General features: G+C 33.3%; 1 protein-coding gene across 1 annotated transcript in view; it reads right to left on the minus strand.

Annotated features, from left to right (window-relative positions):
- Positions 1-321: 321 nt before the first annotated feature.
- LOC124354909 (fanconi-associated nuclease 1-like) overlaps positions 322-23,217 on the minus strand; it is a 36,283-nt gene continuing 13,387 nt past the window's right edge. The window contains exons 5-13 of the mRNA XM_046805709.1: positions 22,851-22,982; positions 18,955-19,189; positions 14,386-14,594; positions 10,291-10,403; positions 6,155-6,327; positions 5,457-5,588; positions 5,229-5,351; positions 4,758-4,869; positions 322-1,609 (exon numbers count right to left, since the gene is read on the minus strand). Coding sequence (XP_046661665.1) covers positions 1,554-1,609; positions 4,758-4,869; positions 5,229-5,351; positions 5,457-5,588; positions 6,155-6,327; positions 10,291-10,403; positions 14,386-14,594; positions 18,955-19,189; positions 22,851-22,982 — 1,285 coding nt within the window. The 3' untranslated portion in view covers positions 322-1,553. The remainder of the gene's footprint in view (positions 1,610-4,757; positions 4,870-5,228; positions 5,352-5,456; positions 5,589-6,154; positions 6,328-10,290; positions 10,404-14,385; positions 14,595-18,954; positions 19,190-22,850; positions 22,983-23,217) is intronic.

A 23,217-nucleotide genomic window follows, 5' to 3' on the forward strand; every position in this document is an offset into this window, starting at 1 on the left:
AAAAAAAGGCTTACAGTGGGCACGATTACCTGCTGCAGACATAATGCGAACAATTCTTTTTTGGAATCTAAATACCCTTAAAATTTCACTAGAAGATCCCCAGAATCCAATAGCGTATTTCAGTCTACTGTATACATAAGCATAGTAAATTTGAACGATAGTTTCTTTACCAACTGCAGGCATTAAAACTCGAAAAGCAAAGGTAATTGAAGACAGCTTTGAGCATAGCGCATTACACAATTATTGTGTAATACACATATAAGTCACTACACTTCATGAAAACAATATGTTGGATGGATGTTTTAAATAACAACATAAGTATGGCGTTAGACAGATTTAATTTTGAATAGTACATCAGACTAACAGATTTATCGAAAGCCTAAGATACATGTAGGAATGCAGAAAGTTATTGGTAATAATAAAAAATACTCAAATTTTCACAATACAGGGAATACATTGTACCAGTTTCTTTCTTATTGGAATAGATTACTTAATTAAAAAAATATTTATTTCAAGTATATGGGTCTGATGATGTTTTCTTTAAAAACAAAAGGCCTCACAGAAATAAAATTGAGTGATTATTATTGGATTGTTTGTTTTTAAATTGAGTAATATTAAGGATTTTCACACTCTTGGTAATTTTGTGTATAAAAAAAAATGTTTTATGTATTTTCACTTATAATAGAGACTTTAATTTTCCTTGTATTCCCTGATATTCCAACGAAGCTGAACCCCTTTAGAGACTAGATTTCAGGTCTTTGACTGTTTAGTTGTATTGCTTTCGATTACTGTAATAAAAACAGTATAAAACGCTTGCCTCCTAGTAATCATTAGTTTTGTAATCCATGTTACAAAACAACAGCAAATTCAAATAAATAAAAACAATTCAAAATTAAATAACAATAGTTTAATTTCTATAACAAAAAACTAAAAATAAAATTATATTATTATAAAACACAAAAATAAATATCATTTCCTGATAAAATTATCCATAATAATAATATACATTTGATAAATTGTGTAATAAACATTAACCTAAAAAATATATCTAATTCAAACAAATCATGAAATGGTACATCTACATATTACAGAAAAAATACAGTCATTACAAACTCTACAGCTTATAACGCTTAATAGAGTGTAGCATATTTAATAACATTACTATATCAAAATACTATCCCCGTACAAATTAAATGATTGATAATAATTTGATTATTAGCAACATTTAGGAGGTACAATCAATTTAATATTTCTTCTAACCTACTGTTATTTTTAAAAAGGCACTATTATTTCTAAAACAAAACTAATACCCCATAAATACATTTTTTACAAGTAGGCCTACATGCTTCATAATTGTATTCAAAGACAGTTTCAAATTTTGTACTATGGTATGGTATGGTTGGAACAGAACGACTTTGTATTCAATGTTCACAGCAGAGAACACTCTCTTCACGTTTGTGCAACTGGATCAAATATAGTCTAATAATATTCACAGCCTCTGAATTGGGAACTCCGAAAAACACTTCACGAAGTGAATTAGTTAAACAACAGCTTCACTGAGAGTCTCTGGTTGGACTTGCTCTCCTCTTCTGGCCCTTGCACCCAACAGCTGTTAACACAATCATGTTTTATTTTATGTTAAAACAGTAAAATAGCTACATATTACAAATCTAGGAGTATCAGGAGATTGGTTACAAGTAAATAAAGGATATTTGATATTAATTATAAAATATGCCTGTCACAATAGGGCAATGTATGGTGATTGAATCGGATTATTCAATTATAATGCAGAACTATGATACTGATGGTCTGTGTATGGCCAGAGAATAACAACACTAAAACATAACTGGATTGTTCAATCACACAGTAAGATCATGTGAAACTATGATACTAGCGGTCTGTGTATGACCATAGACTAACAACAAGTTAACCGGATTGTTCCATCTTACAGTAAGATAACGTAGAACTATGATACTAGCGGTCTGTGTATGGCCAGAGAATAACAACACTAAAACATAACTGGATTGTTCAATCACACAGTAAGATCATGTGAAACTATGATACTAGCGGTCTGTGTATGACCATAGACTAACAACAAGTTAACCGGATTGTTCCATCTTACAGTAAGATAACGTAGAACTATGATACTGATGGTCTGTGTATGGCCAGAGAATAACAACACTAAAACATAACTGGATTGTTCAATCACACAGTAAGATCATGTGAAACTATGATACTAGCGGTCTGTGTATGACCATAGACTAACAACAAGTTAACCGGATTTGTTCCATCTTACAATAAGATAACGTAGAACTATGATACTAGCGGTCTGTGTATGGCCAGAGAATAACAACACTAAAACATAACACATAGTAAGATCATGTGAAACTATGATACTAGCTGACCATCTAACAACAAGTTAACCATTGTTCCATCTTACATAGAACTATGATACTAGCTGTATGACATAACTGTATTGTTCAATCACACAGTAGATCATGTGAAACTAGCGGTCTGTGTATGACCATAGACTAACAACAAGTTAACCGGATTGTTCCATCTTACAGTAAGATAACGTAGAACTATGATACTAGCGGTCTGTGTATGGCCAGAGAATAACAACACTAAAACATAACTGTATTGTTCAATCACACAGTAAGATCATGTGAAACTATGATACTAGCGGTCTGTGTATGACCATAGACTAACAACAAGTTAACCGGATTGTTCCATCTTACAGTAAGATAACGTAGAACTATGATACTGATGGTCTGTGTATGGCCAGAAACCAACAACATTCAAAGACAGTTGTACAAAATGTATTGATTCAAGAATTGGCTTCCGCTATTTCCTGTTTAAGGGTCTACGACAAGCTTTCATTTATTTCAGAACTGGGAGACTTATTCAGTTTCTGTAGCCTCCCAACAGTATAAAATAGTTGAGTTGTATATTTAAAATTATTGCAACTTAACAATATTTTTCAACTTAATGTTAAAAATTGTGCCAAAAACCAAAAGTAAACAATGTCAGGCGTTATATGATGCGAGCACAATTGCGGACATTCCACACACTTTGAACTGAAGTTCACAGTTCATATTTAAGACTTCAACTGTGTTTCTTTTGCTTAAACGTAACTACACTTAAACATAAATTGAGCCACGTATAATGTTTTTAGAATTTTTATTTTGTGTAACATGTAACATTTCTAACATAACAGCTATATAAAAATATTTTCTTAAAGTTAACATTTTAGGTAAGTTTAAAACCAATAAAAAAGTAAATTTTGAGTAAAATGAGGACAGTATTAACAGATTTTGATAAAATATCTAATTACTTAGTTAAACCCTCCTGTGGTTTATTGATGATGCATCTTCAGCAATCACACTAACGAAGAGGTTTAATGCTGATGTAATTATTCAACAACAATGTTCCTGAATTAATTACATACAACATTGCATATTGGCAAATAATTACTGTTCATGTTTCTCTATATTATGGCATTTAATGCCATTTTATGTTACACTAACAGTGGTTGGAATGCAGAGTCTTTCCAAATTTTGTATAAATAAGATGCGTTATTAGTTCACTCTTCGGATGTGTGTTCATTTTGAGTTTGTCTCTTTAGATTGGAAGGGTTTTCAGTTCTATTTCTATACATAACGTTTCCACAAGCTGTTCGTTTTATGTGTGACAAATATCACGTGACAATTAATTATAGAAACACCTGACAACCCATAAGACTGCATAGGTTTCAAATCAAAATACTATGTAGGTTATTGAACATCTGAGTGTTTCTGAATGCTTATGTAGTTGTAAGACATGATAACACGAGGCATATCCAGAAAGTAAGTGTACTGAAGCTCTCATGGCCAGAAGGAATTTTTTTTTATGTTGGCTACATTGCCATGTAGCTTGATTCCTCTGCAACGAAACAAATTCGAGGTCAGTACGTTGAAAACTCCAGTCGATGCGACAATACATTGAGTGAAAAATATAAATCCAATCTCCCGCCAAGTGCGAAGTACGTGGTTTCATACATTACCTCGTTTGAAAGGAAAAACCTTTGGTTGAGGTTTATAATGAGGTAAAGACTGTATTAAGTATATATAAAAAAAAGATGGAGCAGAAAAATTTATCTCTATTGAGTTTGTAGTGTCTCAAAAACTTTTTTTCGATGAAATTTTCATGAAACTTATTTTCGCATCGACAATTCTCAACGAACTGTCCTCGAACCGGTCTCATTGCAAAGGGGGAGGAATATACACAAAAGTGTAGCCAACATATCGAATAAACTCCTTTGGGCCATGAGAGCCTCGGTACACTTACTTTCTAGTCGTGCTTCATAGATATACATGGAAATAAAGAAAGATATAAGAGCGATGTTAAGGCATTTCTTAACTGAAAAGGCAAGTATACAATCTAGCTTTTTCTCCAAAATATCAATTAAGGCAAAATAAAACCATGGTACAAATAAGTTATTTAAAGGAAAAATAAAGATAGGAAATGCTAGCTTTGTCTTAAGAAATTGATATCTGTCAAAGACCTGATGATTTTGTTCTCACTTCTAATAAATAATCACAGTTTAATAAGTACAAATCTTTGGGCTTTTGTTAATTTTTATAAATATTGGGGTACCATATGCCAATTTGTATATTTGAAATTAATTATTTTAAAATCAGCAAATGTGGTTCCAGTGTGGTTTAACTAGTATGAGATGTAAAATATTTGTTTGAATGTGTTGTAGTAGATGGACTTACATTGCACATGGCACACAAGTGCTTTGGCTCCCATCTTATTAAGACTGTGAAGCCACACTCGTTGTTTCATTGACAGCTGATCGTTGGGGCTTTTCACCTCAACAAATATACACTGGAACAAACAGAACACATTTAATTTAAAACAGAAATAATGCAAGTTTGCTCTTGTGTCACATATTTTCATTATTATCCTTTAGTTATGTGTTTAAAATAATACTGTAGAAAATAATTAACATAGACATTACTACTTAGATAATAAGGTAAAGTATGAGTCCGTAAAGTATCCTTAATATATTATAATTCTGTTAGCTTGTGAAAGTTGCATTCTAATTTTGTAAACATGTTAAGAAGTAGCTGGTTAACTACGCTGGATTGAGACTAGTGGACGAGAGGGGGAAAAGAAAAATCAATCAATCTGTTTAGTAAAGGTAATATTTTATAGATTATAACATTAACCTGTAAAAGTTGTACCTTATGCTCTATAGGATCCCACAGTGTAAGGTCAGGAAAGCCAGCTCCATAAGTTCTGTGGTGACGCAAAAGTAGTCGGGACAGGTTCAAAAACACGTCAATATCAATAGATCTGATCAAGCTCTGAAACAATTCACAAAATTTTTATTACTTTATTAAAATAACTTTTTATTGAGTAACTACATTTCACTATACAAATAATCTCCAATTAATGATAGTATGACTCACCTTGGTGATTTCATAGTTGTCAATATAGCTCCAATTGACCACACTTTCTTTATTGATGTTGTTTTCACATGATTCTTGAAATGCACTTATGACAGCTTCGACACCACCTTCTGCCAGGTCTTGCAGCTTGCTCTAAAATGTAAACATTGAAATATTAAAATTACTTAGTCTTGTATTAAAACAATACAAGACTAAAACTACAATTTAAGACCACTTGATTGATACTAAAAATATCTGGACAGCTCTCCCAGAATATACAAATATAAGAGCTATCATAAGTAGTATCAATAAATATACGGAAAATATAATTATTACCATACTTAAAAAACTTGAAATGATATTTATTGAGTTGGCTCTTACCTGTTTGACAATTACATTCATGTGTATGGCCAAGCTACTTAAGTTATTATTGTTTTATGTGTTTCCATTATTCAATTCATCAGTTAAAAACTCATTGCAATTTCTTGTACATGGCCTAATAATAGACATCACATGCAAGAAACCTAAGTAGCCTTTACAAATGATTAAAGAAACTTCGCTAATTGAGTTAATGACCATATTTCTCACTTAAACATGATTTAGATGGACAAACAATGAAATAATTTACATTTACCTTGGACAACACTTTCCTTTCCACTTATTGACATCCCATATAAAAACACACTTACATTATCTAAACAATTTACTAATAAATCTACCTTCAATTTCTCTCTCCTCCTGTCATAGAATGTTTCGCTGTTCCAATCCAAGGGCATAGTCTGGTACTCAGAATGGAAGAGCCCATGTCCATCAGCCATTGTTTCTCCATAGATTTCATTCCAGAAACAAGTAAAGATCAGTGATTTGATAATTCCTCCCTCATCATGAGCACCTAAAAAACAGAAAGCTACTGTTACAAAAAAATATTTAGTACTATAATCCAGCTACTTTGAGGGCAAGTATTTGAGATTTTTAATGATAAGGTTTGACGGCACACGTTCTCACATTGTACCCATGTCTAATCCCAGCTAATACGGACACAATAGAGAAATTAAGTGTGTCCTGGTTGATTAGCAGATGTCACAGATCTTAAATAATGTGAGAATTGAGGGATAGCTTTGTCAATCTATAGTCTATTATCAATCAAATCAATATTTAGAGCTACGGAAAGATTAATATGAGGTTCACTGTTATAGATAATTTTGTTTGATGTTTAGCGATCTATTCCATTCATTCTTAAACTTGGAATTTGGTAATAATTTTGTGATTAACAATATTAGCGGCTATGATTAACAATGGGAACACATTTTATCTCTTCTGATACATTTCTTCACAAGACCTTGATATTTGTTAATCTTTTGCTCACTTTGTTTTTAAAATAATTAAATATTCCTTGTACTTCAACTTCTAGTTGGGCAAATTTACTGAAATTAACATTTGATTTTCTGAATACAATGTAACAGTGTTCAGGATTGTTGGATAAATTCTTACCCCAATTCGGGCACCAACTTGTAATAGTGAGAATTCTTAGAATATTGTTGGATGAAGCCTTACATTAGGTATCAATTTGTGTGTGGAATTTGAATATTAAATGAGTCAATTTTCAAAACACAATTCACTGTACTAATAAAATTATAGGAGTCACTAGGTCCTTTCATATAGCTCCAAAACCATATCTTGAATTTATTTCAATCAAAGTTTAGTCAATTATATTTATGGACTCACTTGAGCAATATCACAGCTTATTTAGATATTCGATTCTCTGTGGAAATTTGTTCTCTGTAATTACTTACTAAATGTTGCATTCTTCTATGAATGAATTTTGAGGTGCACAAAATTATCATTAAGTGTGACAGAAGAAAAACTTTTATTAGTGCTCAATTCATTACTTCATACTTAGTATCAACATTAAATATCAGTCTAAGAACTTATGTCTGAGCAATAGGTCAACACGTGGTTACTCAATGTTCACCAATATTACAACAGTTTGCCTTACAAATACTACTATTTCATAGCTAATTTATTCCTCATGTAATGTTAGATAAAAATGTACACACTGTTAGTTCTTTACTTCCCAAAAACTACTAAATATTAAAACAAATATAATGATTTATAGTGAGGGGAAAATGGAAGAAGGTCCCTTTCACTTTTAATCTCGGACCCATACCAATATATTCAAAATTCAATATATCTTTTTATACTCTTTACAAAGTATTAATTTCTGTAGTAATTGTTATAATTTAAGTATTTGAATTTGTTATTATAAAGTTATTTTACCTTTTCCCTATTTAAGTTTATTTTTACGCTTACACGTGGTGAATTTCTCCAGTAGCGACGAAGCTATGTTACGCAACTTAAGTGAATTGTACCCACCCACCAATTTGCCGTGAACATCCACTCCTTTAAAATTTGTTTTGCTTAATGCCAATCTGTCACAACAATAACTAACTTACAATAAATTCAAGTTCCATTCTGGATGTTGTTCTATCATTAGATACATTTTTTTTAGGTACAAACATATTTTTTATTTATATATTAAAACACTACATGTGGCAATTTGCTCATGCACAGTCGTCTAGGTGCTATATATTTTTCACCAGATTTTACAATACTTTTGATATGTTTTTTATATACAAAGTTTTACATGCAGATTATTTAAAGCAATATATTCTAAGAGACAGTTATTCAAACTAGTCCTGCAATTTTTTGAGATTTCACATTCAAGCAAAATCACAATTCAAAAAGTAAGCTGAGCAAATTGCTTTTGTGTGATTTCTTGTGTCCAGAAAGTGGGTGCAATTCTTCCCATGTTAATGTATTTATATCGTTTGTTTTTTGTAACTATAGAAACATGATTTAAGTCTAAGTTCAGTAGTACTTACTTAAAATAAAATAATTTAAAAGCCTTTCAATTAAACGATGGTTAATTCACAATATTCAATAACTGTTCTCCTTATTTACAATTCTTCTTAAAGTAAAACAAGTAATCAAAACAGCTTGTTGTATTCTATATAAGACACTGAATGATTTCAATAATCACAGGTATCATCTTTACCTGAAATATGTATTCATTTTGAAAATCTCAAATTATTTAGTTCTAGTCAATTTGGTTACCGCACTGATTGTTCAACGGTTAAAGCTGTAAATACTCTTGTAAATAATGTTCTCTTAGCTTTGGAAAATAATTGTTGGGCTCAGATCACACTTTGTGATCTGAGCAAAGCATTTGATTGTGTTTAGACCTGATATACTGGTGAACAAATTGGAATTCTATGGGTTTCGTGCAAAGAATTTGAACATGTTAAGGTCCTATCTTGCAAATCGCAAACAGGTTGTTATGGTTAATGGAGCTTATTCCCAAGTGGCTGATATAAATATAGGTGTGCCACAGGGATCTGTGTTGGGTCCTGTTTTGTTTATTATATTTATTAATGATTTAAGTTTTAATGTCTCTAGTTTTACTACTATATATGCTGATGATACCACTTTGTTAAATAGTCACACAAATTTGCTTTACTTAAACAACTTGGTAGAGACTACAATGAATGAAACTGTTAACTGGTTTAATGTAAATGGTCTCTATTTAAACGCAGAAAAAACAAAACAAATGTTAATAACTCTTAAGAATATTAATAGGCCTATATTTGAATCTGAAGTTTTTGTTAAGTTATTGGGGATAATAGTGGACAACAGGCTATCTTGGAAACAACACATTGATTATGTATGCAAGAGATTGTCTAGGGTTATTTACTTATTGTGTAATTTAAAAAAAATAGTATCACAAAGGTATATAAAAATGGCCTACTTTGCATTTTTTGAAAGTATTATTAGATATGGTTTAATAATTTGGGGTAATGGTACAGGCATTGATCAGGTGCTAGTAATCCAAAAGAAGGCTGTGAGAATTTTAGCGGATGCACCTGTGTTAGATCATTGTAAACCTTTGTTTGTAAATATTGGTGTTTTAACTGTTATAAATCTATATATTTATGAGGTATTAGTAGATGTAAGAAAAAAGTCACACATGGTTTTGAAAAGAAATGATGTTCATCACTATAATACAAGAAATAAAGATAAGTTAAATGTAGATAGAGCTAGATTAGGTAAAACCATGAATTACCATACAACCTTAGGCATTAAAATGTTCAATCTGTTACCTTATGCTGTTCAAACTTTACCATGTCAAGTTTTTAATAATAAATTGTATTCTTGGCTAAAAAATAGACCTTTCTATAATATTAATGAATATTTTAGCTGTGAGATTGTTCATAAGGATTTTTAACTTTAGATTAGGCTAGTAATTTAAGCCTTAATATTTGACGAAGCCTATTGTAATTTTATTGAAAATTATTAATGGCCAATAAATTGTCTATTGTCTATTGTCTATTGTCTATACCACTTTTGGGTCACTCAACCATAAGGTCAACTTTATTATTCCAGGAAGTTAGTCTTATCTATTTTTCACCACACTCAGTGCAATAGCAATGAACCACCACCACCATGGCACTTAAAGACCATGTTTCTCCAGTCTTAATTCTAAGTTATCACTTGTACAGTACAGTTCTGTACAATATTACTGTTATCCTTTTTAGTGCGTGTAGCATTTTGTATTTTTATACAATTAACACAATGAACAGAGAAAAACTTAAACAAGTTGTAATGACTATGAAACAAGAACAATTAGTAGCTATAAACAACATTAGACTAATAATTATAATTTTACAGTTTTGAATTTTTGTTTCACCTTTTTTCCTTATCTGATTCAGTTTCTGTCCCATAGGTGTTTGGTTCAGTGCGTGTTTACCGTATTCAAATGCAAAGTTAACCAATTTCTAGTGTAAAGTTTTATACTAACCATATGTGAACCCTTGTTGTCTAAAATGTTCCCTGGCAACCTCTTCCACAGAACTAAGCATCTGTCCATCCGCAGAATTTTGGATATAGACTTGTTTCAATCCTGGTCTGGAGCTAGAATTGAAAATATAGACAATTTATTATTTAAGTTGATAACGTACAACACTAAGAAAGTAAATTCATTATTGTATTAACTCTATAAGCACAACTAATCGTGATCGTAATGCTGTAGAGCGCTTCCAAAGTAGTAAGTGCTGCTGAAGCACAATCGTAAGTGAGTTATCTGCACACCCAAGACATCAAATCAGGATACCTGAGTGGTCTAAGGCGCTACTCTCGGGCATTAAGTATTTTTGTGGTCTGATGTCACTTGTCTATTGGTAAAGCTAGCGAGAGAGCCCACCTTAAATAAATGGTGGTTGAGTTGGGTGGAAGTTAATAGGATCAGTACATTCTTGTTTAAGTATACCAGACCCAAAACACATGGTTTGCATTTTTTATTTTAACTAAAATAAAAACTCGATTTGTGTTCTTTTATGGTTTGCAAGGCATTTATTACTAAATCATAACCACAATAGTAAGGTTTAAGAGGAAAATGGTTTTCACCTTCAGGAGACTGTTTTTATAATTATGAAAATATATACAATACATAACAATTTTATTAATATATTATTTTTATTTCTTAAAGGTTTAATAATTTACCCTCTCCACTCCAAAAATTTGAATAAATCGTATCTGAAATTATTATTTAACCCTTTTAATGCCAGACCTATTTCAGCCGTTTTACTGTGTTTTACTAAAAAAATTGTAAAAATTACAAATATTGAGATATTTTCCTAATTTTTTCATTGTTTTGCAGTAAAATAAATTCCCTTATACAAAACTATAAAGCAAATTATATTTCTAAATGTAATAAACTTAAAAAAATTTAAAAAAGTAGACATTTTACTTACAGTTTTATGTTTTTCCAGCTTCACATGAAAAATAGTACTTTAAAAAAATTATTTCACTATAACACATAATATCACTTGAAAGAGGAATTAAAACTGAACACACATAAAAAGTTTTGATTAATATTTCAAAAACCAAAAAAATCATGTTAATTTTTTTAGAAAGTTACATTTTCACTTTTTTGTGTTATTTACACTATTTAGCTTCTTTATAAAGCTTATATTTTCCACTATGAAACCATTAAAAACTGTCTGAAACTACTTTCTACTTAAAAAATAATGTACACTTTGTAAAATACAAACAAAAAAATTACACACTTTTGTACATAGGTACTATAGTTAGGCGGCGGTAACACAAGTATGGTGAGGCAAACATAAGGGATGCAATCCTTTTTTTACAGCGTTTGCACACAAATGTGGTTTTCTTTCTTTTCCCACCACTTTTAGTGCTAGCTGCACTACATACTGAACAGTTTTTTCCCTTTTCAGGGGTAATTTTTCCAAAAAGTCACCACTAGCCCCAGCATCTCTACCACCATTTCCAATAGGGTCCCCTGTAATAGTTGGCGAGTTTTGGACATTTTTGTTTCTAATCCATTCCCTTGAAAGCTCTTCAATGATATTTAGAATGAAGTCCAATCTAGTCCCAGGATTATCTGAGTTTTGTTTGTAGAGTATATAAGCATTCAGTACCATTCTTGACATGATGTTAAGTGCTACTTTCTTCCACTGTTTCGTTGACCTTCTTTCTTCTAAATAGTGATAGAGCATTTGATCCGAAACATCAATCCCCCCCATATAGTCATTGTATTTTCGAATCATAGAAAGCTTATTTGTAATCTTAACATGTGTCCCAGAGGTTCTGGACCGTCTTTCACTGGCAGCTTTAGAATCAGTTGATAACAGCAGTACTTGTTGTTTTTGGCTTTGTTTCTCTCTAAACCCTAACATGATTAAGTGCTGGGACCTTAAATATTTTTTTTCTCCCACACTAAATCTATTGAGCATTTCTTTAGGAATTCCTTTTCTGTTTTTGTTTAATGTTCCAGTAAGAAAGGTTTCATTTTCATAAAGATGGTTTGCTAAGTTGACGGAATTAAAAAAATTATCAATAAATAAATGGTAGCCTTTTCCTAACAAGTCACACATTTGTAGCAATTTAGTTACAACTACAAAACCAAGACCATGTTTCTTTATTTCATCTTTTTCTGCTCCCCTTGCAGCACCTTTGTAAACACAAAATTGCATGCAGTAGTGGGTAGTAGAGTCGCACAACATCCATAGCTTGACTCCCCAACGGTGGTGTTTTTTTGGCATGTATTGGAGCAATTGGCTATGGTTTTTTGTGGCTATCATACTTTCATCAATACTGATATATTGGTATGGAGTAAAATAAAGTCGAGATACTCTGTTAAAATGATTAACCAATGGTTGAAATCTAGATGTAGGGTCATAATTTGGGTCATTTGGACGTGGAAGGTTTGTAGTGTCACATAAATGAAAAAAAGTCAAAATTGCCTGGAAACGGTATCGAGGCATCATATTTCTGAACCAAGAACTCTGCTGACAAGGGAGAGTGGACCAATAAAGAGCCATAGTGGGTTTTTTGACAACTCCCATATTGAACAAAACTGCCAGAAAAGCAAACATTTCTGCAACAGTCACATCTTTCCACTGTCGCAGCCTGCTTGTGTTACGTAATCGATCTACATTGGACTCAATAAACTTTTTGGCATACTTGTTTGTAAATTTCACAAAGCAGTCAATCAAACCCAAAGTGAAAAATAGCCTAAAATACATAATAGGGGCAGAATTTCTGGGGGGGGGGGGGCAGTGTTTTACACCTGCTTGTTTACCATATATAAAGCTATGTGCAAATCCAGGGTCATTTTCCTCATTTACAGATTGCAATACAGGCCTATTGCCCTCAGTTTCACGTTCTTCATCAATATTTTGTTCATCAAGCATATCCTGATTTAGTCTAGGCCTACCAGCAGGACGGCCTCTAGGCCTACCTCTATTAGGTTGAGTACCTGGGTTATAATCATCTTCGTCACTGCTGCTTAAAGAATCAAACAACATTGGTCTTGATCTGATCTGACTAGGCCTACCTGTTGAAGTTGAAGGCATAGAATTAGGTTCATACCACGGATCTTCATCACTGTCATCAACAACTGAGCTTTCAGCAGACTCGTCACTTAAAGCACCATCACTCAAATCATCTGATTCTAATACGGCACTGAACTGTATTCTCGCTAAGTGGAGATCGCGAGTTTCATTTTATTGAAGTTTACTTTTTATGTTAGTAAAACATTGTTAGTAAACTATTTATCAACAAATAAACACTGTGGAAGCAGCAACACAAACAACCAAACACAGAGGTTAGACGTGAACTATTAGCTGACACAACTTTGTCTGATGCAACAACCACGGCCATTTCTATCATGGCTAAACACCTGACTAACCTTACGATATTACTATTATTATTTTTTTTTTATGTAGATTGGTTCATTCTGATTGTTTGTATACCAACAAATTTATAACAAGTTAAAAAATGATTGCGGTATGACTTTTACTCCGAACGCCGGTATATACGGACGTCAGCATTCTTCGGTAGTTATTCAAACGTCCGTATACACGGACGTTGGCATTTCTCGGTAGTTTTTCAAACGTCCGTATACGGACGTTGGCACTAAAAGGGTTAACTATAGTATTTAATATCCGTGGTAACAAATTTAAACATTTCTTTTTACTACAAAAACATGATGGCAGTACTATCATAAACTTCACCAAGGACCAAGAAAACATTTTTTCTTATAACTATATAATACTTGTACTGTTTTAGTTTTTTGTAATATCTCAATGACAAATGGTTGAATTCCTAACAAAATGATAGTGACAACCTAAAATATATTGTGAACAAAGGGAAAATATATTGTATTTCACACAATAATAAAAATAAACCAAAAACCTAGAGAACCTGGTGTAGACAATTCTGGTCCGAGAATCCATGTATAATCAACAGTGACATTTATATTATCAATACTTCTATAGTTAATTACTTGTGTCACATAATTAGATAATAGTGTATTTTAGTGATTTTTTACAAATATTTACCTTTTGTCCTTCCTTTTCATTACACTCACCTATTCATCATTTGTTGTGATATGGTGACAGAAGGAGGTTCTTCTAGAGACTCTACAAGCCCCCTTTGTGCTGCCAATGCATCCTTCAAATAGTCCTTAAGGCCATTTTTCTTGCGGCCTTCCAGCATAGCTGCCCGTGCGCACAGCGTGTGACGCGATACTAAATCAATATACTCGTCCCGTAGTCCTCTTAACACTGCTTGTGTGGCCTAAAGCAAATAAAACATTTTGTTCTACTTTGTAGCAAGTTAACCATGTTACTTAAATTTAGTTTTTAACACTCCAAAAGCTGGATTAAAATCAAATTTGTAACATAAAACTTTTACTGTAACTACTTGAGTGAAAATATGGCAATTTTTAGTAAAATGCAGACCCCAGTTGAATTTCATATGTTTCCTGCATTAAAAAAAATGCTAAAGTTAAATCAACTGTTGATTTACATAACATAAAACAACCCAATGAAAATCAACATTGAACAGATTTTCATGATTCTTCACTCAACTACTCATAATGAAACTGATAATAAATCTAATATTATAATTTTGTTATTTAATTATTTTTGTATGCCTTAATTTATTTATTACTGTTACTGTTGTTTATTACTGGATAACAGAAAAACACAACAAGAAAACTGTCTATTCAGCAGTCAGTTCTGCTATCATGAGCTGTCAGTTTGACAGCTATAACTTATCATTGTTTTGAGATAACAAAACACTATTGTAGAGAAAAGTGAATTTTACTAATATAAGTAATAAAAAAATACACCTCTGTTAGACAATATCATCTATTTTGTTTACTCATACCATCATAACTGCAATCAACTTATAGAAGCCTGTTTAGTATTAAAGATAAAAAAAACAAAAATAAAACAATCAGAAAAATGAAAATATGTTGTTTGTTATGTCTACAACTTCTCTTACAGATAGTTAGTCGGAGTAGTTCAAGAACTTCCCGCAAAATAGAACTAGCTGTTACCTCGTGTTATATAGACATCAAACCACTTACAGAGATTGTAAGTCGGGGCATCCGTTCACCTTCAAAGCGTTAAGGAGTGAATTTGAAAAATATGTTGTACTATGTCATGATTTTCCTTTTCCCATTGTAATAACTCCCCAACAAATTTCTATCTTTAGGCAGTTTTTATTAAATTGCCACCGCTCTGGTTTATCAATCATCAAGGATACATCTCTTTGATCCACAAGAATACCATTTTTATTACCAGTAACTCTCTTCACAAAGGGTTGCCTACAGTGACGCGGCCACGGTCTGTCGGTCGCGGCCCGCGGGGCCTCGCGGCGTGTTGTGGTTGCTGGCGTCTGACGGTGCTGCCCCGAGCCGGCGCGTGCTTCCGTCAGCCCTCCCGGATCTTCTCTGCCAATCTCTTACTCCTTTCTCCAACTTCTTAAAGGCAGCTCATGTCAATGCTCAATCTCTTTATGGCCACATTGATGAATTTCGTTCCATTTTTCACTTATCTCCTGTTGACATTGTTCTAATTTCAGAAACCTGGCTGAAAACCCCACCTAAGTGACAGAAGTGTTGAACTTCCCAGGTTTTAATCTGTACAGAAATGATCGCCTGCACAAAGGTGGTGGCGGGGTGGCTGTGTACGTCAGATCACACTTCCTTGTCTCTGTCCTCCTATCATCAGATACATCCAGAGATGGACGGCCAGAATACATGTTTCTGGACGTCCTGTGTTAATGGAACACACATTTTAATTGCTGTTTGTTACAGAGCTCCTCACCTGGGCTACATGGCTGAGTTCGAACATGATCTTCTAGGTTTTTTTGGCTCACTACAGTCATGTTATTGTGATGGGAGATTTTAATACTGATTTACTCGGACCAATTACTTTTGACCAAACTTTTTTAAACTAATATGTTTTACTCGTGTAACATGACCATACTTCCTCTGCAAGCCACTCACCACACTGAGACTGACGACACCTGGCTTGATGTCATTGCTGTTCTGTGACCAAACCCTGGTTGCGCACCACGGACAACTTCCTGCTCCTGGCCTTTCCAAACATGACCTTATTTTTCTTGCTTATAAACTAAGAACTCCCAAGATCGAACCAAAAGTTATGATTTTATAGAAACTACAAAAATGTAAATCCTTATTCCCTGCTTATCGATGCTTCTCTAACTCCATGGTATGAGGTCACATCGGCTGATAATGTGGACACTATGGTATCAAAAATTTAATTCATTAATGAATGGTCTTCTTGATAAAACACGCTCCATTTGTTTCAAAAAGAGTAACGAAAACAGCCTGCTCCATGGATCTCAGAATTTATTCGACACCTCCAGAAGCAAAGAGATAGAGCTTTCCTTAAGGCTAAGCGGTCCAAGTTTCGTGATGACTGGGCTGCATAAAAAAAAATTAAGGAACAATGTGCAACAACAAATTAGAAATGCCAAGATCAGGTTTTACTACTCTTCCCTGTCTAAAAAACAATCTAGCAGAATGTTGTGGTCGAAATTAAAAGATCTTGGAGTTGGCAAGCCTAACACTTATTCACCGGTTACCCTTAATCTAGATGATATCAACAACTTCTTTGTTGAGATTCCTGTTGATCAGTCTGGGGGTCAAGATTATGTCTCCGAGCTCGAAGGTGCTACTTTTAATAAACCTGGGTCTCAGTTCTCTTTCACTCCAGTGACAGAGACAGAAGTGTTAAAGGCTATTATAAGGATGTCCAGCAACGCAGTTGGGGCCGATGGCATTCCTATAAGATTAATAAAAGACACTCTTCCAGTCACTCTTTCAACTATCACTGCTATATTCAATAAATCTCTGGCTACTTCAATGTTCCCACTGACATGGAAGTCTGCTTTAGTTCGCCCACTTCAGAAGTGTTCCTCTCCACTAAATCCTTCACAATTCAGGCCAATAAGTATACTTCCTGCTTTATCAAAGTGTTTGGAGCGGATTGTTCATCAGCAGTTTTCAATATATCTAGAAAGTAATAACATTTTATCAAATTTTCAATCTGGTTTTCGCTCCAACCACAGCACTACTACTGCACTTCTAAAAATAGTTGATGATATACGCCTTGGAATTGATAAGAGTCAGGTAACCATTTTAACCCTTTTCGACTTTTCAAAGGCTTTTGACTGTGTTTATTATCCCCTTCTCCTCATCAAACTTAGGAAGGATGGTTTCTCTGATGGTAGTGTCAAGTGGGTTGAGTTCTTACCTTTCGGGACGGCGCCAGTGTGTCAGATCAGGTGAGAAGCAGTCGAGATGGAGACCAGTCACTCGTGGAGTTCCACAGGGTTCAGTCCTTGGGCCACTTCTATTTTCACTGTACATCGATGACATTACTACTCAAATTACCCATTCCAATTTTTCACTTATATGCAGATGACTTACAAATATACCGCCACTTTTCCTTAACAGAAATGCAAACTTGTGTGACTCTCATGAATTCCGATATTGACGCTGTTACTCACTGGACTTGGAAACATGGACTAAAATTAAACGTAGACAAAACTCAGTGTATTATGATAGGTCATCCAAAGCTTGTTCGTAAAATTGACTTTACTACGGCTCCCAAATTAAAAACTAAATGATCAAGAGCTAGAATACTCTGAGAAAAGTTAAAAATCTAGGACTTATTATTGACAAACACTTGAGATGGACTGAACAGGCTTCTTTGACATGTAATAGGGTCTTTGCCGGTGTTCACTGCCTTAAGCGGCTGGCTTCATATCTACCACAGCAAGTTAAAATAATGCTGATAAAGACTCTTGTACTGCCTCAATTCAACTACTGTGGACATAGTCATTAATGACATGACTGTGGAGCTTTCAAATAGACTCCAGCGTGCTCAGAACTTTTGCATTAGGTTCATTTTCAATCTCAGACGTGATGATCACGTAACGCCCTACTTCAATCAATTATCTATCTTAAAATTAAAGGACCTTCGAGACTATCACTCACTCATTCTGTTGCACGCTCTTTTAAATACAAATTGTCCTAGTTATCTTTCAAACAACTTTCGAATTTATGTCTGAAATAAGTGAAAGAAGTACAAGGAGGGGTACATCCTTATTATCTATCCCAATTCATCGAACAACTACCTTTAGCAAATCGTTTACAGTTTCTGCCTGTCGATTGTGGAATGCTTTACCCGTGAACATCAGAGCCATCGATAAGCGCGCTCGCTTTGGGGCGGAGGTCAGGGCCTTGATGCTGGGGGCTCAGGGGGGTATAGCGGTTGGCGGCTTTGGTGTGCGGTACTTAGGGCAATTGCATGCAAGTTGAATGAATGCGAGTGTGTGTCTTGCGATATTATTGTAAATTTGTATATAGTTACACTAATTATTGATGATTGTTTTTATTTTAAGATTCATTTAATATATAGTGTAAATAAATAGACTAAGTTTTAGTTATAAATATATTCATATATATATGTTAGTTTAATTTTTATGAGGTTAAGTGGTAGAGAGGACTTTATAGTCCTAACTTCACCTCTAATAAAGTCATTTTTTCATTTCATTTCATTTCACAGTGAGCAAAGAGATCATTAGCCTGAGAGAATAGTTTGCATCAATCTACTACCTTAACGTTGTCTTTTAAGTTGTGCTGGTACAGGAGAGCGAGCTCTTCGAACCACTCCCCTCTCCGATGTCGACTGAACAACCTCTGGTCGAGGAGCAGTAGCAGGCAAGCCTCGGCCTCGCCTAGTGTTTGCTCTGTCTTCTTCAGCACTTTGATGCCTGAACCGAGCGCTCGCACATAGCATCCACCCGCTGTGAACCTCCGCAGAAAGTCTGGCATTGCTTCCACCTCCTTCCTGTGTTATTGTGGACAGATAATAACTACTCATTCAAATGTTTGCATATGATTGTCAATTATTTCTTAATTAGGTGCCCTATAATTTTTGATATTAGGTGCATTTTGTTCGTTTATTTCTGGCAAGTAAGTTTGTGTAATTATGCATTACATTTGAAATCTATATAATCAAAAATAGTATATTAAAAAAGTCTATAATAATTTGTGCATACAAATATTCAGATTATTTTGTTTAATAACTAATTCTAATTGGCAAGTGAAATATGTTTTAGTAACAAATTAATGTTTATACAATAGAAATTGAAAATTATATTTAGTATTCGAGAAAATGCTACTAGTAGATCATCAACAAAATGGGGTTCCGCAACGGACACCAGGAGTACTCCAAGAAAAGGTTTTGCAGCTCCAATATACAATCACCAATAAAAATACAGTATGTAATAGGGACCAGGACTATTGCTTCTACTAACTAATGCCAACTTACTTATCAAGAACTTGTCAATCAGCGATGTACGAGTATAATAGTCATCTTTATTCATTATAACGAACATTACATGCAACAGATGTAGTCAAATGATTTTGAATTAAAATAATATTTACTTAAAACTAATAATTATATCAAAGTTGGATATATTAGTAAAATTAATTATAGTATATTTAAAACATTAATTGTTGACTTAAAAATTTCATTATTGATTAACTTCATTGAGTTATCTTAACAAACTAAAATAACAGATAAACAGTAAACAGTTTATCAGCAACAACAATAAGTAATCTTAATAATATTATAAATGTGAAAGTGCCTTTGTTTGTTTGTTTTCTTTTCACGTGTAAACTACTCACTGATTGTACTGAAATTTTACATGGACATTATTACAGTTCCTGGGAAGAATATAGGCCTACTCTTATTTCGAAATTCGATGTGGGGTATGCCCACTGGTCTTTAAATGCCAAAAACTAGCGAAAAATGCCATCTCTAAAGTCTCTAAAGTTGTGTAATATTAATTGAATGAGCCTGTCAAATGTAATCAACTGTTCTGCGTAAACATTGTTTACTATTTTCAATTTGTTTACATTTATAGTGAGTGTGAGTGAAGTGAATTGAACTGTAGAAGACGGGGTGGTTCTCCTCAGAGCAGCTTCTGAAACAAATGACTGCTGGAGAGCAATGCATCAGTGTGATACAGCATACACTTTAGTGCTGGGGGAGAATAATACAGTGCGTAGATGAGTAAAGAAGAAGATGTATGTGGTCAGCTTCAAGAAGTCTTACGCTCACGATGACAATACTGGATTTGACTTTTTCTATCCAGCGAAACAGATATCTATTAATTTTTAATTCTGTGTATTGAGTGGGTGGGTTGAGAATCAAGACTTATGGTATTTAAATTTACTATCAATAAATAACAATAAATCCTAATAATTTTATAAATGCAACAATGTCTTTGTTTAGCTTCCAGGCTAAACTAAACTGCGACTGCAGTTCAGCGTGAACTAGCTCCTTGAACCCGGCAGTGAGAAATGTTGTAGCGGAGAAGATGCATGATTGACTACTGCACACGCTGCGGACCTGTCACGTGCTTGAGATCAGAGGTTGAAAACAAAACAAAATGGCCCTTGTAATAATTTTCTTCATCTAGCCAACAAGGCAAACTCGGCCTTTTGTCGTTACTGTAGTGTTAATCAACAAAATGTTCTCAATCAAACATTCCCTCACATAATCACTTCTTATAATATACTCCGGCAACGTATCAATTTAATTCATACACTATTGGATTCAGGAAGAAAAATGCTAATAAAAACTAAGGTTTTATTTCTTTTTATTATTATGGTTGTGATATAGCTATTTGATTATTTCAAACGTAACAGAAAATATCACCTGTTTGTTGTGAACACCATCTTTCCAGCATTGTTTACATCTGTGCCAAGCCATGCATAATTGTAAGTTTTTGTAGTTTTATTCGTGTTTTAGTGTCGTATTAAATTTGTAGTGTGTTGTTGAATATTGCAATAGTGCATATAAATATATCTTTATATTTATTTCTTGTATTTCTTCGTGTGTATGTGACTGAACTCCTCCTAAACGACTGGACTGATTTTGATGAAATTCTTTGTGTGTTTTCAATGGAATTCAAGAATGGTTTAGATTCACAATTTGGTCCACTGGAAAAAGTTTTTTTAGTTAATTTTTCATTTGTAAGTAGTTGTTGATTTTGGAATGTTTTACCTTCGATCTGGCAGACTGCGCTACGACACGTAATACAAAGAGAACTGATACTTAAAAGCTGTTAATACTTTCAGCTGAAGTTCATCAAAGAGGCAGAAACATTTGTTTACATTTAAAATTTAGAAAATTATAATTGTAAAGTGATTGATCAGTAGTGTAATGCAGATTGCGTAGAAAAAGTTACTGCTTAATTTTAGATTTAGATTGCACTAATGATCAGTCAATTATCTAATGCAATGAAAATACTATTAAACGCTGTTATACAAAGCACCTCATTGTACAAGGCTGTGAATTTTTGCACATAAGGTAATCGAATTTGGTTAGATCAAAGGTAAATGAAATGAGCCGAAAGAAGACGCTTTATGATCGAAATTGGTTCTCGTTGATGCACTTTCATAATCGGAGCACAAGGTAAACTCCACAATAATACTGGAAATATCTTAGAGATAATATTAATTTTAACAGACCGAATTTGATTCTTTATAACCTAATTAGTTTATCGAGATTCATCCATATAAATTAATTGTACAGAAGAACTTATTAACATCTAGCAAAAACCACGAAAGATAGAGGCAGGAAATATCGTACATACCTTCATAATGCGCCCAAGAGGCTCACAAAGGAACGACTACCAATTATCTCAGGAATGTTTAGAATGTGATAGAAAAAGAATACGTGAAAAATAGTGTGTTTTTTCAACAGGAAATTGCGTGCGAAGCCGCGGGCAACTGCTACTATATGTATATATTTCTTGTGTGCGTGTATATGTCACTGAACTCCTAAACGACTGGACCGATTTTTATGAAATTTTTTGTGTGTGTTGAAGGGGATTCGAGAATGGTTTATATTTAAAACTCTGTCCAATTTACATTGTTTATTTATTTAATTAATGTTTTATTTATAACTTGTTGTTGATTTTGGAATGTTTTACCTTCAATCTGGCAGACTGTGCTACATCAAGTAATACAAAGTGAACTGATACTTAACAGCTGTTAATACTTTCAGTTGAAGTTCATCAAAGAGGCAGAAACATTTGTTAACATTTAAAATTTAGAAAATTATTATTGTAAAGTGCTTGATCAGTAGTCTAATGCAAATTGCATGGAAGAAGTTATTGCATAATTTTAAATTTAGATTGCACCAATGATCAATAAACTTTCTAATGCAATGGAAATACTATTAAACGCTGTTATAAAAACCACCTCATTGTACAAAGCCCGACACTACAGGATGAAATGACCACCAGTTGTAGGGTTAACTAATTAGGCTATGGACTTTTTTTTTAATTGCCTGCAAAGCAGTGGTTAACAGCTAGTTCCTATTGTTGAAACAGCTGTTGTTAGTATATATAAAATCTTCGACTTAACAAACAAAGGTTAAGAATGTCAGTTTACGTAAGCCTTTGTAACTTATTAATCAAATAAAAAAAAAATACCTCATTTGTTCATCTGCTAAATAACTTTTTACTTTCTGATAGATGCTTCTCACTCTACTCAAAGCCAAATCCCAGTTCTTGTCTTCTTTAGCTTCCGTCATTGCTGATGATTCAATTAATGCAGCTTCGTAACTGTAACAATAACAATATTTGCAATGTTGTATTTGTTTGAATTCTTAACTTCATTGTCCTTAAGTATTCTCTTCTAGGAAACAATAAACAACCTGTGGTGAACCTCAGTAGCACTAAAAAAAGGAATTATAATTATGTTAAAACTTAAGTAAGATGACATTGTAAAAAAATTACTTTTGCTGATCTTAGTAACATGACTACTGTATTTACAGTTTGTATATACAGGGTGTAACAA

This window comes from Homalodisca vitripennis, chromosome 2 (assembly GCF_021130785.1).
Source record: "Homalodisca vitripennis isolate AUS2020 chromosome 2, UT_GWSS_2.1, whole genome shotgun sequence".
NCBI lineage: Eukaryota > Metazoa > Arthropoda > Insecta > Hemiptera > Cicadellidae > Homalodisca > Homalodisca vitripennis.